This window comes from Oncorhynchus masou, chromosome 31 (assembly GCF_036934945.1).
Source record: "Oncorhynchus masou masou isolate Uvic2021 chromosome 31, UVic_Omas_1.1, whole genome shotgun sequence".
NCBI lineage: Eukaryota > Metazoa > Chordata > Actinopteri > Salmoniformes > Salmonidae > Oncorhynchus > Oncorhynchus masou.
In genome coordinates, this window is record NC_088242.1 from 99,411,416 (window position 1) to 99,429,204 (window position 17,789).

A 17,789-nucleotide genomic window follows, 5' to 3' on the forward strand; every position below is an offset into this window, starting at 1 on the left:
GAGACACGACCACTCTGTTCTGACTCAGGAGGAGACACGACAACTCTCTCTGTTCTGACTCAGGAGGAGACACGACAACTCTGTTCTGACTCAGGAGGAGACAGGACAACTCTCTCTGTTCTGACTCAGGAGGAGACACGACAACTCTCTCTGTTCTGACTCAGGAGGAGACACGACAACTCTCTCTGTTCTAACTCAGGAGGAGACACGACAACTCTGTTCTGACTCAGGAGGAGACACGACAACTCTCTCTGTTCTGACTCAGGAGGAGACACGACAACTCTCTCTGTTCTGACTCAGGAGGAGACACGACAACTCTCTCTGTTCTGACTCAGGAGGAGACACGACCACTCTGTTCTGACTCAGGAGGAGACACGACAACTCTGTTCTGACTCAGGAGGAGACACGACAACTCTGTTCTGACTCACGAGGAGACACGACAACTCTCTCTGTTCTAACTCAGGAGGAGACACGACAACTCTCTCTGTTCTAACTCACGAGGAGACACGACAACTCTCTCTGTTCTGACTCAGGAGGAGACACGACAACTCTCTCTGTTCTGACTCAGGAGGAGACACGACCACTCTGTTCTGACTCAGGAGGAGACACGACAACTCTGTTCTGACTCAGGAGGAGACACGACAACTCTGTTCTGACTCACGAGGAGACACGACAACTCTCTCTGTTCTAACTCAGGAGGAGACACGACAACTCTCTCTGTTCTAACTCACGAGGAGACACGACAACTCTCTCTGTTCTGACTCAGGAGGAGACACGACAACTCTGTTCTGACTCAGGAGGAGACACGACAACTCTGTTCTGACTCAGGAGGAGACACGACAACTCTCTCTGTTCTGACTCAGGAGGAGACACGACAACTCTCTCTGTTCTAACTCAGGAGGAGACACGACAACTCTCTCTGTTCTGACTCAGGAGGAGACACGACAACTCTCTCTGTTCTAACTCAGGAGGAGACACGACAACTCTCTCTGTTCTGACTCAGGAGGAGACACGACAACTCTGTTCTGACTCAGGAGGAGACACGACAACTCTCTCTGTTCTGACTCAGGAGGAGACACGACAACTCTCTCTGTTCTGACTCAGGAGGAGACACGACAACTCTGTTCTGACTCAGGAGGAGACACGACAACTCTCTCTGTTCTGACTCAGGAGGAGACACGACCACTCTCTCTGTTCTGACTCAGGAGACACGACCACTCTGTTCTGACTCAGGAGGAGACACGACAACTCTCTCTGTTCTGACTCAGGAGGAGACACGACAACTCTCTCTGTTCTGACTCAGGAGGAGACACGACCACTCTCTCTGTTCTGACTCAGGAGGAGACACGACAACTCTCTCTGTTCTGACTCAGGAGGAGACACGACAACTCTGTTCTGACTCAGGAGGAGACACGACAACTCTCTCTGTTCTAACTCAGGAGGAGACACGACAACTCTGTTCTGACTCAGGAGGAGACACGACAACTCTCTCTGTTCTGACTCAGGAGACACGACAACTCTCTCTGTTCTGACTCAGGAGGAGACACGACAACTCTCTCTGTTCTGACTCAGGAGGAGACACGACAACTCTCTCTGTTCTAACTCAGGAGGAGACACGACAACTCTGTTCTGACTCAGGAGGAGACACGACAACTCTCTCTGTTCTGACTCAGGAGGAGACACGACAACTCTCTCTGTTCTGACTCAGGAGGAGACATGACAACTCTGTTCTGACTCACGAGGAGACACGACAACTCTCTCTGTTCTAACTCAGGAGGAGACACGACAACTCTGTTCTGACTCAGGAGGAGACACGACAACTCTGTTCTGACTCAGGAGGAGACACGACAACTCTGTTCTGACTCAGGAGGAGACACGACAACTCTGTTCTGACTCAGGAGGAGACACGACAACTCTCTCTGTTCTAACTCAGGAGGAGACACGACAACTCTGTTCTGACTCAGGAGGAGACACAACAACTCTGTTCTGACTCAGGAGGAGACACGACAACTCTCTCTGTTCTAACTCAGGAGGAGACACGACCACTCTCTCTGTTCTGACTCAGGAGGAGACACGACAACTCTGTTCTGACTCAGGAGGAGACACGACAACTCTCTCTGTTCTAACTCAGGAGGAGACACGACAACTCTGTTCTGACTCAGGAGGAGACACGACAACTCTCTCTGTTCTGACTCAGGAGGAGACACGACAACTCTCTCTGTTCTGACTCAGGAGGAGACACGACAACTCTCTCTGTTCTGACTCAGGAGGAGACACGACCACTCTGTTCTGACTCAGGAGGAGACACGACAACTCTGTTCTGACTCAGGAGGAGACACGACAACTCTGTTCTGACTCACGAGGAGACACGACAACTCTCTCTGTTCTAACTCAGGAGGAGACACGACAACTCTCTCTGTTCTAACTCACGAGGAGACACGACAACTCTCTCTGTTCTGACTCAGGAGGAGACACGACAACTCTCTCTGTTCTGACTCAGGAGGAGACACGACCACTCTGTTCTGACTCAGGAGGAGACACGACAACTCTGTTCTGACTCAGGAGGAGACACGACAACTCTGTTCTGACTCACGAGGAGACACGACAACTCTCTCTGTTCTAACTCAGGAGGAGACACGACAACTCTCTCTGTTCTAACTCACGAGGAGACACGACAACTCTCTCTGTTCTGACTCAGGAGGAGACACGACAACTCTGTTCTGACTCAGGAGGAGACACGACAACTCTGTTCTGACTCAGGAGGAGACACGACAACTCTCTCTGTTCTGACTCAGGAGGAGACACGACAACTCTCTCTGTTCTAACTCAGGAGGAGACACGACAACTCTCTCTGTTCTGACTCAGGAGGAGACACGACAACTCTCTCTGTTCTAACTCAGGAGGAGACACGACAACTCTCTCTGTTCTGACTCAGGAGGAGACACGACAACTCTGTTCTGACTCAGGAGGAGACACGACAACTCTGTTCTGACTCAGGAGGAGACACGACAACTCTCTCTGTTCTGACTCAGGAGGAGACACGACAACTCTGTTCTGACTCAGGAGGAGACACGACAACTCTCTCTGTTCTGACTCAGGAGGAGACACGACCACTCTCTCTGTTCTGACTCAGGAGACACGACCACTCTGTTCTGACTCAGGAGGAGACACGACAACTCTCTCTGTTCTGACTCAGGAGGAGACACGACAACTCTCTCTGTTCTGACTCAGGAGACACGACCACTCTGTTCTGACTCAGGAGGAGACACGACAACTCTCTCTGTTCTGACTCAGGAGGAGACACGACAACTCTTTCTGTTCTAACTCAGGAGGAGACACGACCACTCTGTTCTGACTCAGGAGGAGACACGACCACTCTGTTCTGACTCAGGAGGAGACAGGACAACTCTCTCTGTTCTGACTCATGAGGAGACACGACCACTCTGTTCTGACTCAGGAGGAGACACGACCACTCTGTTCTGACTCAGGAGGAGACACGACCACTCTCTCTGTTCTGACTCATGAGGAGACACGACCACTCTGTTCTGACTCAGGAGGAGACACGACCACTCTGTTCTGACTCAGGAGGAGACACGACCACTCTCTCTGTTCTGACTCATGAGGAGACACGACCACTCTGTTCTGACTCATGAGGAGACACGACCACTCTGTTCTGACTCAGGAGGAGACACGACAACTCTCTCTGTTCTGACTCATGAGGAGACACGACCACTCTGTTCTGACTCAGGAGGAGACACGACAACTCTCTCTGTTCTGACTCAGGAGACACGACAACTCTCTCTGTTCTGACTCAGGAGGAGACACGACAACTCTCTCTGTTCTAACTCAGGAGGAGACACGACAACTCTCTCTGTTCTGACTCAGGAGGAGACACGACAACTCTCTCTGTTCTGACTCAGGAGGAGACACGACAACTCTCTCTGTTCTGACTCAGGAGGAGACACGACAACTCTCTCTGTTCTGACTCAGGAGGAGACACGACAACTCTCTCTGTTCTGACTCAGGAGGAGACACGACAACTCTCTCTGTTCTGACTCAGGAGGAGACACGACAACTCTCTCTGTTCTGACTCAGGAGGAGACACGACCACTCTGTTCTGACTCAGGAGGAGAAACGACAACTCTCTCTGTTCTGACTCAGGAGGAGACACGACAACTCTTTCTGTTCTAACTCAGGAGGAGACAGGACAACTCTCTCTGTTCTGACTCAGGAGGAGACACGACAACTCTCTCTGTTCTGACTCAGGAGGAGACACGACAACTCTCTCTGTTCTGACTCAGGAGGAGACACGACAACTCTCTCTGTTCTAACTCAGGAGGAGACACGACAACTCTCTCTGTTCTGACTCAGGAGGAGACACGACAACTCTCTCTGTTCTGACTCAGGAGACACGACAACTCTCTCTGTTCTGACTCAGGAGGAGACACGACAACTCTCTCTGTTCTGACTCAGGAGGAGACACGACAACTCTGTTCTGACTCAGGAGGAGACACGACAACTCTGTTCTGACTCAGGAGGAGACACGACAACTCTCTCTGTTCTAACTCAGGAGGAGACACGACAACTCTCTCTGTTCTGACTCAGGAGGAGACACGACAACTCTCTCTGTTCTGACTCAGGAGGAGACACGACAACTCTCTCTGTTCTGACTCAGGAGGAGACACGACAACTCTCTCTGTTCTGACTCAGGAGGAGACACGACCACTCTCTCTGTTCTGACTCAGGAGGAGACACGACAACTCTCTCTGTTCTGACTCAGGAGGAGACACGACAACTCTCTCTGTTCTGACTCAGGAGGAGACACGACCACTCTCTCTGTTCTGACTCAGGAGGAGACACGACAACTCTCTCTGTTCTGACTCAGGAGGAGACACGACAACTCTGTTCTGACTCAGGAGGAGACACGACAACTCTCTCTGTTCTAACTCAGGAGGAGACACGACAACTCTGTTCTGACTCAGGAGGAGACACGACAACTCTCTCTGTTCTGACTCAGGAGACACGACAACTCTCTCTGTTCTGACTCAGGAGGAGACACGACAACTCTCTCTGTTCTGACTCAGGAGGAGACACGACAACTCTCTCTGTTCTAACTCAGGAGGAGACACGACAACTCTGTTCTGACTCAGGAGGAGACACGACAACTCTCTCTGTTCTGACTCAGGAGGAGACACGACAACTCTCTCTGTTCTGACTCAGGAGGAGACATGACAACTCTGTTCTGACTCACGAGGAGACACGACAACTCTCTCTGTTCTAACTCAGGAGGAGACACGACAACTCTGTTCTGACTCAGGAGGAGACACGACAACTCTGTTCTGACTCAGGAGGAGACACGACAACTCTGTTCTGACTCAGGAGGAGACACGACAACTCTGTTCTGACTCAGGAGGAGACACGACAACTCTCTCTGTTCTAACTCAGGAGGAGACACGACAACTCTGTTCTGACTCAGGAGGAGACACAACAACTCTGTTCTGACTCAGGAGGAGACACGACAACTCTCTCTGTTCTAACTCAGGAGGAGACACGACCACTCTCTCTGTTCTGACTCAGGAGGAGACACGACAACTCTCTCTGTTCTGACTCAGGAGGAGACACGACAACTCTGTTCTGACTCAGGAGGAGACACGACAACTCTGTTCTGACTCAGGAGGAGACACGACAACTCTCTCTGTTCTGACTCACGAGGAGACACGACAACTCTCTCTGTTCTAACTCACGAGGAGACACGACAACTCTCTCTGTTCTGACTCAGGAGGAGACACGACCACTCTCTCTGTTCTGACTCACGAGGAGACACGACAACTCTCTCTGTTCTAACTCAGGAGGAGACACGACAACTCTCTCTGTTCTGACTCACGAGGAGACACGACAACTCTCTCTGTTCTAACTCAGGAGGAGACAGGACAACTCTCTCTGTTCTGACTCAGGAGGAGACACGACAACTCTCTCTGTTCTAACTCAGGAGGAGACAGGACAACTCTCTCTGTTCTGACTCAGGAGGAGACACGACAACTCTCTCTGTTCTGACTCAGGAGGAGACACGACAACTCTGTTCTGACTCAGGAGGAGACACGACAACTCTCTCTGTTCTGACTCAGGAGGAGACACGACAACTCTCTCTGTTCTGACTCAGGAGGAGACACGACAACTCTCTCTGTTCTGACTCAGGAGGAGACACGACAACTCTGTTCTGACTCAGGAGGAGACACGACAACTCTCTCTGTTCTGACTCAGGAGACACGACCACTCTGTTCTGACTCAGGAGGAGGTGATGTTTAGGAGGAGTCATGATAACAACTCTCTCTGTTTGGTTCTTCTGGATGGCAGGATGTGTGAAGTGAAACAGAACCAGTTACACACATCCTGTTACTTACAGAGATACAACAGGTACAACAAGTATAGTCATGAAATAAATTGGTGGTCGAGACTCACAATGTAGCAGGGCTCAGTCAAACTTTTACACACTGTGTGTGTGTGTGTGTGTAACTCACGATGTAGCAGGGCTCGCAGTAGGCCTTCTTCTCCACGGCGTAGAAGGGTTTACCGCGCAGCCTGCCACTGCAGGTCATGCAGATAAAGCAGTCCACGTGGAAGACCTGGTCCATGGCGGTACAGCCGGTCCCCTCACCCACCACATTATCCCCACAGCTGGCACACCGCCCTGGGGTAGAGGAGGAGAGGAGATGGCGGGTTAGACTGGTTCATCCACAGGTCTGACTGTCTGGTCTTACTGCTACACATGTTACAGTACATGCATTTGAGCAGAAAGAGACCTGGTTTAGAGCTGAAAGAGACCTGGTTTAGAGCAGAAAGAAACTTGGTTTTGAGAAGAGACTTGGTTTTGAGCAGAAAGAGACTTGGTTTTGAGCAGAAAGAAACTTGGTTTTGAGAAGAGACTTGGATTTGAGAAGAGACTTGGTTTTGAGCAGAAAGAGACTTGGTTTTGAGAAGAGACTTGGTTTTGAGCAGAAAGAGACTTGGTTTTGAGAAGAGACTTGGTTTTGAGCAGAAAGAGACACTACAGTGAATGATAGTGAAGGTATGGAAGTGCCCCGCACAGACAAAGTGTTTCCTTATCGTGATGAGAGAGAGAGAGAGAGAGAGAGAGAGAGAGAGAGAGAGAGAGAGAGAGAGAGAGAGAGAGAGAGAGAGAGAGAGAGAGAGAGAGAGAGAGAGAGAGAGAGAGAGAGAGAGAGAGAGAGAGAGAGAGAGAGAGAGAGAGAGAGAGAGAGAGAGAGAGAGAGAGAGAGAGAGAGAGAGAGAGAGACAGAGAGAGAGAGAGAGAGAGAGAGAGAGAGAGAGAGAGAGAGAGAGAGAGAGAGAGAGAGAGAGAGAGAGAGAGAGAGAGAGAGAGAGAGAGAGAGAGAGAGAGAGAGAGAGAGAGAGAGAGAGAGAGAGAGAGAGAGAGAGAGAGACAGAGAGAGAGAGAGAGAGAGAGAGAGACAGAGAGAGAGAGAGAGAGAGAGAGAGAGAGAGAGAGAGAGAGAGAGAGAGAGAGAGAGAGAGAGAGAGAGAGAGAGAGAGACAGAGAGAGAGAGAGAGAGAGAGAGAGAGAGAGACAGAGAGAGAGAGAGAGAGAGAGAGAGAGAGAGAGAGAGAGAGAGAGAGAGAGAGAGAGAGAGAGAGAGAGAGAGAGAGAGAGAGAGAGAGAGAGAGAGAGAGAGAGAGAGAGAGAGAGAGAGAGAGAGAGAGAGAGAGAGAGAGAGAGAGAGAGAGAGAGAGAGAGAGAGAGAGAGAGAGAGAGAGAGAGAGAGAGACAGAGAGAGAGAGAGAGAGAGAGAGAGAGAGAGAGAGAGAGAGAGAGAGAGAGAGAGAGAGAGAGAGAGAGAGAGAGAGAGAGAGAGAGAGAGAGAGAGAGACAGAGAGAGAGAGAGAGAGAGAGAGAGAGAGAGAGAGAGAGAGAGAGACAGAGAGAGAGAGAGAGAGAGAGAGAGACAGAGAGAGAGAGAGAGAGAGAGAGAGAGAGAGAGAGAGAGAGAGAGACAATCATAAACCGTTTTATGTTCTAACTTTCCTTACGAACCAGTTACTTTGTGATCACTAGCTAACGTCCTTAATCAAAGGGCCTTCAGAGGCCTCATATAGATGACAGACTTCAAAACACTTCAACAGAGACTGGAGCAGATAGATTGGGCTGCAGAAACTCAACACCAGTCCCCCTCACTACTCTTAAAGTAATGGGCTTTATCAACGATAAAGAGAGAATCATGAAAGACAACTCTTGTCTTCTTTCGTCCTACGATCCTGGTATAAACCCCTTGATTAGAACAGATCGGATCTAACAGATCGACTGCAACTATTGATCTGTAATCAAGTGTGTGAAGTCAAAAAGCAACCAGACACTAAGAACACTTCATATCCAGGGCCTGATAGCATCTCGAGGGAAAGTCGAGAAGTTGTTTCTTTATATCAACGGTTGAAAGGGCCACAGTGATCTGAGGGCCGACATCTGAAGACACAGGTTGTTTTTTTGACGCTGGAGGGGGTGGGGGTGGGGGTGGGTGGGTGGGGAGCATCATTTTCTAGCTATTTCAGATGGTATGGTATCGTTGTCTATTGCTATCACTAATATTATTGACCATCCTGTTATAGCTTCAATGGACATACCGTAGATCTGTACTTAATAAACGGAGAAAAAAAACAACGATGTATAATTGAGTCAAATTAAATGAAACACTCCTTTTATACACTAAACCCTCATGTTCATGGATAAGGATGGCATTAATTGAGGACATTTTATATTTTAAAACCTCTACATCACATAAGTGTGACAGAGTGACAGCATCGATTAGAAAAAGTCAAACAGTCCTTTAATGTTTTAATGATAAAGAGACCAAAACTTCAGAGTCTTGTCTTGTCTTTGTGTTTTGAGGGCAAAGTAGTGAGCCGATATTAATGCTTCAGAAAGAGCTAGATTGCAGTTTTTGTAGGACAGGGCATTTGGATAAATTTAATTGACTTGAAGATATCTTTAATTGAGTTTAAGATGTGAATGTGAAGTTTATCTTCGACTCAATTAATGACACTAGCAATTTAATTAGCGATATCTTGCAATAATGCAGGTTTTAGAAAATATATCTTATAATGTTTTCTTTTTTTACACACATCTAAAGACAGATATAATCTTTGCGGCAAAGACAAAAGACAGTGTGATATTGTGTTGAATAAATGAACTTTAGTTTGTGTAGTATCTTTTTGTGTTTTTGCTTTGTCTCAGTCTGATTTGGTGTTGACTGACTGACTGTCTGTCTGACTGACTGGCTGTCTGACTGACTGTCTGACTGTCTGTCTGACTGTCTGTCTGATTGACTGACTGACTGTCTGACTAACTGTCTAACTGACTGACTGTCTGATTGACTGTCTGTCTGACTGTCTGACTAACTGTCTGACTGACTGTCTGATTGACTGGCTGACTGGCTGACTGACTGACTGACTGTCTGTCTGACTGACTGATTGACTGAATATTTGACTGACTGTCTGATTGACTGAATATTGTACTGACTGTCTGATTGACTGAATATTTGACTGACTGTCTGACTGACTGTCTGACTAACTGTCTAACTGACTGACTGTCTGATTGACTGTCTGTCTGACTGACTGACTGTCTGATTGACTGACTGTCTGACTGACTGTCTGATTGACTGAGTGTTTGACTGATTGTCTAATTGACTGTCTGTCTGACTGATTGTTTGACTGACTGTCTGACTGTTTGACTGACTGTTTTTACTGTCTGATTGACTGTCTGTCCGTAGTCTCTGGGATGTAGTCTCTGTGATGTAGTCTCTGGGATAGTCTCTAGCATGTAGTCTCTGGGATGAAGTCTTTGGCATGTAGTCTAGGATGTAGTCTAGGATAGAGTCTAGGATGTAGTCTCTGGCATGTAGTCTAGGATGTAGACTCTAGCATCTAGTCTAGGATGTAGTCTCTAGCATGCAGTCTAGGTTGTAGTCTAGGATGTAGTCTCTAGCATGTAGTCTAGGATGTAGTCTAGGATGTAGTCTCTGGCATGTAGTCTAGGATGTATTATAGGATGTAGTCTAGGATGTAGTCTAGGATGTAGTCTCTGGCATGTAGTCTAGGATGTATTATAGGATGTAGTCTAGGATGTAGTCTAGGATGTAGTCTAGGATGCAGTCTAGGATGGAGTCTAGGATGTAGTCTCTAGCATGTCGTCTAGGATGTATTATAGGATGTAGTCTAGGATGTAGTCTCTGGCATGTAGTCTAGGATGTAGTCTCTAGCATGTAGTCTAGGGTGTAGTCTAGGATGTAGTCTAGGATGTAGTCTCTGGCATGTAGTCTAGGATGTAGTCTCTAGCATGTAGTCTAGGGTGTAGTCTAGGATGTAGTCTAGGATGTAGTCTCTGGCATGTAGTCTAGGATGTAGTCTCTAGCATGTAGTCTAGGGTGTAGTCTAGGATGTAGTCTAGGATGTAGTCTCTGGCATGTAGTCTAGGATGTAGTCTAGGATGTAGTCTAGCATGTAGTCTAGGATGTAGTCTCTAGCATGTCGTCTAGGATGTAGTCTCTAGCATGTAGTCTAGGATGTCGTCTAGGATGTAGTCCAGGATGTAGTCTAGCATGTAGTCTAGCATGTAGTCTAGGATGTAGTCTAGGATGTAGTCTCTGGCATGCAGTCTAGGATGTAGTATATAGCATGTAGTCTAGGATGTAGTCTAGGATGTAGTCTAGTACGTAGTCTCTGGCATCTAGTCTAGGATGTAGTCTCTAGCATGTAGTCTAGGATGTAGTCTCTGGAATCTAGTCTAGGATGTAGTCTCTAGCATGTAGTCTAGGATGTAGTCTCTAGCATGTAGTCTAGGATGTAGTCTCTGGCATGTAGTCTAGGATGTAGTCTAGGATGTAGTCTAGCATGTTGTCTAGCGTGTAGTCTCTAGCATGTAGTCTAGCATGTAGTCTAGGATGTAGTCTAGGATGTAGTCTAGGATGTAGTCTAGGATGTAGTCTAGCATGTTGTCTAGCGTGTAGTCTCTAGCATGTAGTCTAGGATGTAGTCTAGCATGTAGTCTAGCATGTAGTCTAGGATGTAGTCTAGCATGTAGTCTAGGATGTAGTCTCTAGCATGTAGTCTAGGATGTAGTCTAGGATGTAGTCTCTGGCATCTAGTCTAGGATGTAGTCTCTGGCATGTAGTCTAGGATGTAGTCTAGGATGTAGTCTCTGGCATGTAGTCTAGGATGTAGTCTCTAGCATGTAGTCTAGGGTGTAGTCTCTGGCATGTAGTCTAGGATGTAGTCTAGGATGTAGTCTAGGATGTAGTCTAGGATGTAGTCTAGGATGTAGTCTCTAGCATGTAGTCTAGGATGTAGTCTCTTGCATATAGTATAGGATGTAGTCTAGGATGTAGTCTCTGGCATGTAGTCTAGGATGTAGTCTGGGATGTAGTCTCTGGCATCTAGTCTAGGATGTAGTCTAGCATGTAGTCTAGGATGTAGTCTATGATGTAGTCTAGCATGTAGTCTCTAGCATGTAGTCTATGATTTAGTCTAGGATGTAGTCTCTAGCATGTAGTCTATGATGTAGTCTAGGATGTAGTCTCTGGTATGTAGTCTAGGATGTAGTCTAGGATGTAGTCTAGGATGTAGTCTAGGATGTAGTCTCTGGCATGTAGTCTAGGATGTAGTCTCTGGCATGTAGTCTAGGATGTAGTCTAGGATGTAGTCTAGCATGTAGTCTAGCATGTCGTCTAGGATGTAGTCTCTGGCATGTAGTCTACGATGTAGTCTCTAGCATGTAGTCTAGGATGTAGTCTCTAGGATGTAGTCTAGGATGTAGTCTAGGATGTAGTCTAGGATGTAGTCTAGGATGTAGTCTAGGATGTAGTCTCTGGCATGTAGTCTACGATGTAGTCTCTAGCATGTAGTCTAGGATGTAGTCTCTAGGATGTAGTCTAGGATGTAGTCTAGGATGTAGTCTAGGATGTAGTCTAGGATGTAGTCTAGCATGTAGTCTCTGGCATGTAGTCTAGGATGTAGTCTAGGATGTAGTCTAGGATGTAGTCTAGGATGTAGTCTAGGATGTAGTCTCTGGCATGTAGTCTACGATGTAGTCTCTAGCATGTAGTCTAGGATGTAGTCTAGGATGTAGTCTAGGATGTAGTCTAGGATGTAGTCTCTGGCATGTAGTCTAGGATGTAGTCTAGGATGTAGTCTAGGATGTAGTCTAGGATGTAGTCTCTGGCATGTAGTCTACGATGTAGTCTCTAGCATGTAGTCTAGGATGTAGTCTAGGATGTAGTCTCTAGCATGTAGTCTATGATGTAGTCTAGGATGTAGTCTAGAATGTAGTCTAGGATGTAGTCTAGGATGTAGTCTCTGACATGTAGTCTAGGATGTAGTCTCTAGCATGTAGTCTAGGATGTAGTCTAGGATGTAGTCTAGGATGTAGTCTAGGATGTAGTCTAGGATGTAGTCTCTGGCATGTAGTCTAGGATGTAGTCTAGGATGTAGTCTAGGATGTAGTCTCTGGCATGTAGTCTAGGATGTAGTCTCTGGCATGTAGTCTAGGATGTAGTCTAGGATGTAGTCTAGGATGTAGTCTCTGGCATGTAGTCCGCGAGCCACTGTGGCCCCTTATGATCAGTTCGGTTCTTTGTGGCCCCACCCACATTAAAGATGTCCATCCCTGCGCAAGGATATCAGATGACGTTCACTCCTCAGAAGATCACTACTCTCTAAACTATTGTTATAAATCCTATAACACCCTTTAAACAAACAGACCCAGCTATCTGGTTTCATCTGGTTCCACCAGCCTTCTATCTGCATCTCACTTACTGACACACACGCACACACCTCATTGACAGAGGCTGTGTTACCTACTGTACGCTATGAGAACGGTACGGGAGAGAGATTAAACAAACTAGCGATGGCGCGTCTCGGGGGGATGTGTGGGTGTCAATGGAATCACAGACTGGTAATCACTTCAGAGAGCCAGAGGGATGGAGAGAGAGGGGGAGATGGAGAGAAAGACAGAGAGGGCAGAGAGAGAGATAGACAGAGTTAGAGACAGAGAGAGAGAGAAAGAGACCGAGCGAGAGAGACAGAGAGAGAAAGAGACCGAGCGAGAGAGAGAGACAGAGAGAGAAAGAGACAGAGAAACAGAGAGAGAAAGAGACAGAGAGGGGGAGAGGGAGAGGGAGAGAAAGACAGAGAGGGCAGAGAGAGAGACAGAGTTAGAGACAGAGTAGAGAGAGACAGAGAGTGAAAGAGACCGAGAGTGGAGAGAGAGAGAGAGAGAGAGAGAGAGAGAGAGAGAGAGAGAGAGAGAGAGAGAGGGGGGAGAGGGAGACAGAGACATAGCCCACTGGGCTCCCACATTAAACAGCCAACGTGTCCCACTGGGCTCCCACTTTAAACAGCCAACGTGTCCCACTGGGCTCCCACATTAAACAGCCAACGTGTCCCACTGGGCTCCCACATTAAACAGCCAACGTGTCCCACTGGGCTCCCACATTAAACAGCCAACGTGTCCCACTGGGCTCCCACTTTAAACAGCCAACGTGCCCCACCAGGCTCCCACTTTAAACAGCCAACGTGTCCCACTGGGCTCCCACTTTAAACAGCCAACGTGTCCCACCAGGCTCCCACTTTAAACAGCCAACGTGTCCCACTGGGCTCCCACTTTAAACAGCCAACGTGTCCCACTGGGCTCCCACATTAAACAGCCAACGTGTCCCACTGGGCTCCCACATTAAACAGCCAACGTGCCCCACTGGGATCCCACTTTAAACAGCCAACGTGTCCCACTGGGCTCCCACTTTAAACAGCCAGAAGGAAACCTTGCGGAAATCCTTTTCCTTTTGGCTCGTGATCGACCCTGAGGAGCTATTTCCGTGTGTGTGTGTGTGAGTGCATGCTGTGCACAGTCATACACACATATAAACACATACACTGAGTGGACAAAACATTAGGAACACCTTCCTGATATTGAGTTTCTCCCCTTTTGCCCTCAGAACAGCCTCAATTCATCAGGTCATTGACTCTACAAGATGCTGGTCCATGTTGACTCCAATGCTTCTCATATTTGTGTCAAGTTGGTTGGATTTTCTTTTGTGCGGAGGGACCATTCTCGATACACACGGGAAACTGTTGAGCGCGAAAAACCTACTACCATACCCAGATCGAAGGCACGTAAATCTTTTGTCTTGCCTATTCACCCTCTGAATGTCACACAGACACAATCCATGTCTCAATTGTCTCAAGTCCAAAAATCCTTCTTCAACCCGTCTCCTCCCCTTCATCTTTCACCTGGATTCATCTAAACTTTGTTCGAACACCTATACTGACATGCTGTATACTACATACTTAATGAGTATATACAGTTGAAGTGGGAAGTCATTAAAACTCGTTTTTCAACCACTCCACACATTTCTTGTTAACAAACTATAGTTTTGGCAAGTCGGTTAGGACATCTACTTTGTCCATGACACAAGTAATTTTTGTATTTACAGACAGATTATTTAACTTAACTGTATCACAATTCCAGTGGGTCAGAAGTTTACATACACTAAGTTGACTGTGCCTTTAAACAGCTTGGAAAATTCCAGAAAATTATGTCATGAGGTTAGAAGCTTCTGATAGGTTAATTGACATCATTTGAGTCAATTGGAGGTGTACCTCTGGATGTATTTCAAGGCCTGTCTTCAAACTCAGTGCCTCTTTGCTTGACATCATGGAAGATCAAAATAAATCAGCCAAGACCTCAGAAAAACAATTGTAGCCCTCTACAAGTCTGGTTCATCCTTGGGAGAAATTTCCAAAGGCCTGATGGTACCACGTTTATCTGTACAAATAATAGTACGCAAGTATAAACACCTTGGGACCACGCAGCCGTCATACCACTCAGGAAGGGAAGGGTTCTGTCTCCTAGAGGTGAACGTACTTTGGTGAGAAAAGTGCAAATCAATCCCAGAACAACAGCAAAGGACCTTGTGAAGATGCTGGAGGAAACAGGTACAAAAGTATCTATATCCACAGTAAAATGAGTCCTATATCGACATAACCTGAAAGGCCACTCAGCAAAGAAGCCACTGCTCAAAAACCGCCATAAAATAGCCAGACTACGGTTTGCAACTGCACATGGGGACAAACATCGTACTTTTTGGAGAAATGTCCTCTGGTCTGATGAAACACAAATAGAACTGTTTGGCCATAATGACCATCGTTATGTTTGGAGGAAAAAGGGGGAGGCTTGCAAGCCAAAGAACATCATCCCAACCGTGAAGCACGGGGGTGGCAGCATCATGTTGTGGGGGTGCTTTGCTGCAGGAGGGACTGGTGTACTTCACAAAATAGATGGCGCATTAGGGAGGAAAATTATGTGGATATATTGAAGCAACAACTGAAGACATCAGTCAGGAAGGACAACAGATGGCTTAAGAACAACAAAGTCAAGGTATTGGAGTGGCCATCACAAAGCCCTGACCTCAATCCTATAGAACATTTGTGGGCAGAACTGAAGAAGTGTGTGCGAGCAAGGAGGCCTACAAACCTGACTCAGTTACACCAGCTCTGGCAGGAGGAATGGGCCAAAATTTACCCAACTTATTGTGGGACGTTTTGGAAGGCTACCCAAAACGTTTGACCCAAGTAAAACCATTTAAAGGCAATGCTACCAAATACTAATTGAGTGTATGTGAACTTCTGACCCATTGGGAATGTGATGAAATAAAAGCTGAAATAAATCATTCTCTATACTATTATTCTGACATTTCACATTATTAAAATAAAGTGGTGATCCTAACTGACCTAAGACGGGGAATTTTTACTAGGATTTAAATGTCAGGAATTGTGAATAACTGAGTTTAAATGTTTTTGGCTAAGGTGTATGTAAACTTCTGACTTCAACTGTATAAACCTGTTCTGAAAGGCCCCAGAGTCTGCAACACCACCAAGCAAGGGGCACCACCAAGCAAGGGGCACCACCAAGCAAGGGGCACCACCAAGCAAGCGGCACCATGAAGACCGAGGAGCTCTCCAAACAGGTCAGGGACAAAGTTGTGGAGAAGTACAGATCAAGGTTGGGTTATAAAAAAAACATCAGAATCTTTAAACATCCCACAGAGCACCATTAAATGCATTATTTAATGTTATGGGTATGGCTGTATCATGTTATGGCTGTATCATGTTATGGGTATGGCTGTATCATGTTATGGCTGTATCATGTTATGGGTATGGCTGTATCATGTTATGGGTATGGCTGTATCATGTTATGGGTATGGCTGTATCATGTTATGGCTGTATCATCTTATGGGTATGGCTGTATCATGTTATGGGTATGGCTGCATCATGTTATGGGTATGGCTGTATCATGTTATGGTTATGGCTGTATCATGTTATGGGTATGGCTGTATCATGTTATGGCTGTATCATGTTATGGGTATGGCTGCATCATGTTATGGGTATGGCTGTATCATGTTATGGCTGTATCATGTTATGGGTATGGCTGCATCATGTTATGGGTATGGCTGTATCATGTTATGGGTATGGCTGTATCATGTTATGGGTATGGCTGTATCATGTTATGGGTATGGCTGTATCATGTTATGGGTATGGCTGTATCATGTTATGGGTATGGCTGTATCATGTTATGGGTATGGCTGTATCATGTTATGGGTATGGCTGTATCATGTTATGGGTATGGCTGTATCATGTTATGGGTATGGCTGTATCATGTTATGGGTATGGCTGTATCATGTTATGGGTAGGGCTGTATCATGTTATGGGTAGGGCTGTATCATGTTATGGGTATGGCTGTATCATTTTATGGGTATGGCTGCATCATGTTATGGGTATGGCTGCATCATGTTATGGGTAGGGCTGTATCATGTTATGGGTATGGCTGTATCATGTTATGGCTGTATCATGTTATGGGTATGGCTGCATCATGTTATGGGTAGGGCTGTATCATGTTATGGGTATGGCTGTATCATGTTATGGGTATGGCTGTATAATTTTATGGCTGTATCATGTTATGGGTATGGCTGTATCATGTTTTGGCTGTATCAATGTAAATGTTATGGGTATGGCTGCATCATGTTATGGGTATGGCTGCATCATGTTATGGCTGTATCATGTTATGGGTATGGCTGTATCATGTTATGGGTATGGCTGTATCATGTTTTGGCTGTATCATGTTATGGGTATGGCTGCATCATGTTATGGGTATGGCTGTATCATGTTATGGGTATGGCTGTATCATGTTATGGGTATGGCTGTATCATGTTATGGCTGTATCATGTTATGGTATGGTTGTATCATGTTATGGGTATGGCTGTATCATGTTATGGGTATGGCTGTTTCATGTTATGGGTATGGCTGTATCATGTTATGGGTATGGCTGTATCATGTTATGGGTATGGCTGTATCATGTTATGGCTGTATCATGTTATGGGTATGGCTGTATCATGTTATGGGTATGGCTGTATCATGTTATGGGTATGGCTGCATCATGTTTTGGCTGTATCATGTTATGGGTATGGCTGTATCATGTTATGGGTATGGCTGCATCATGTTATGGGTATGGCTGTATCATGTTATGGGTATGGCTGCATCATGTTATGGCTGTATCATGTTATGGGTATGGCTGTATCATGTTATGGCTGTATCATGTTTTGGCTGTATCATGTTATGGGTATGGCTGCATCATGTTATGGGTATGGCTGTATCATGTTATGGCTGTATCATGTTATGGCTGCATCATGTTATGGGTATGGCTGCATCATGTTATGGGTATGGCTGTATCA

At 46.4% G+C, this 17,789-nt stretch overlaps 1 protein-coding gene across 7 annotated transcripts in view; it reads right to left on the reverse strand.

Annotated features, from left to right (window-relative positions):
* Window positions 1–17,789, reverse strand: part of lpp (LIM domain containing preferred translocation partner in lipoma) — a 479,626-nt gene that overhangs the window by 113,240 nt on the left and 348,597 nt on the right. For all 7 annotated transcript variants that reach the window (XM_064952655.1, XM_064952654.1, XM_064952659.1 and 4 more), the window contains one exon: window positions 6,519–6,688. In XM_064952655.1, the coding sequence (XP_064808727.1) occupies window positions 6,519–6,688 (170 nt within the window). The remainder of the gene's footprint in view (window positions 1–6,518; window positions 6,689–17,789) is intronic.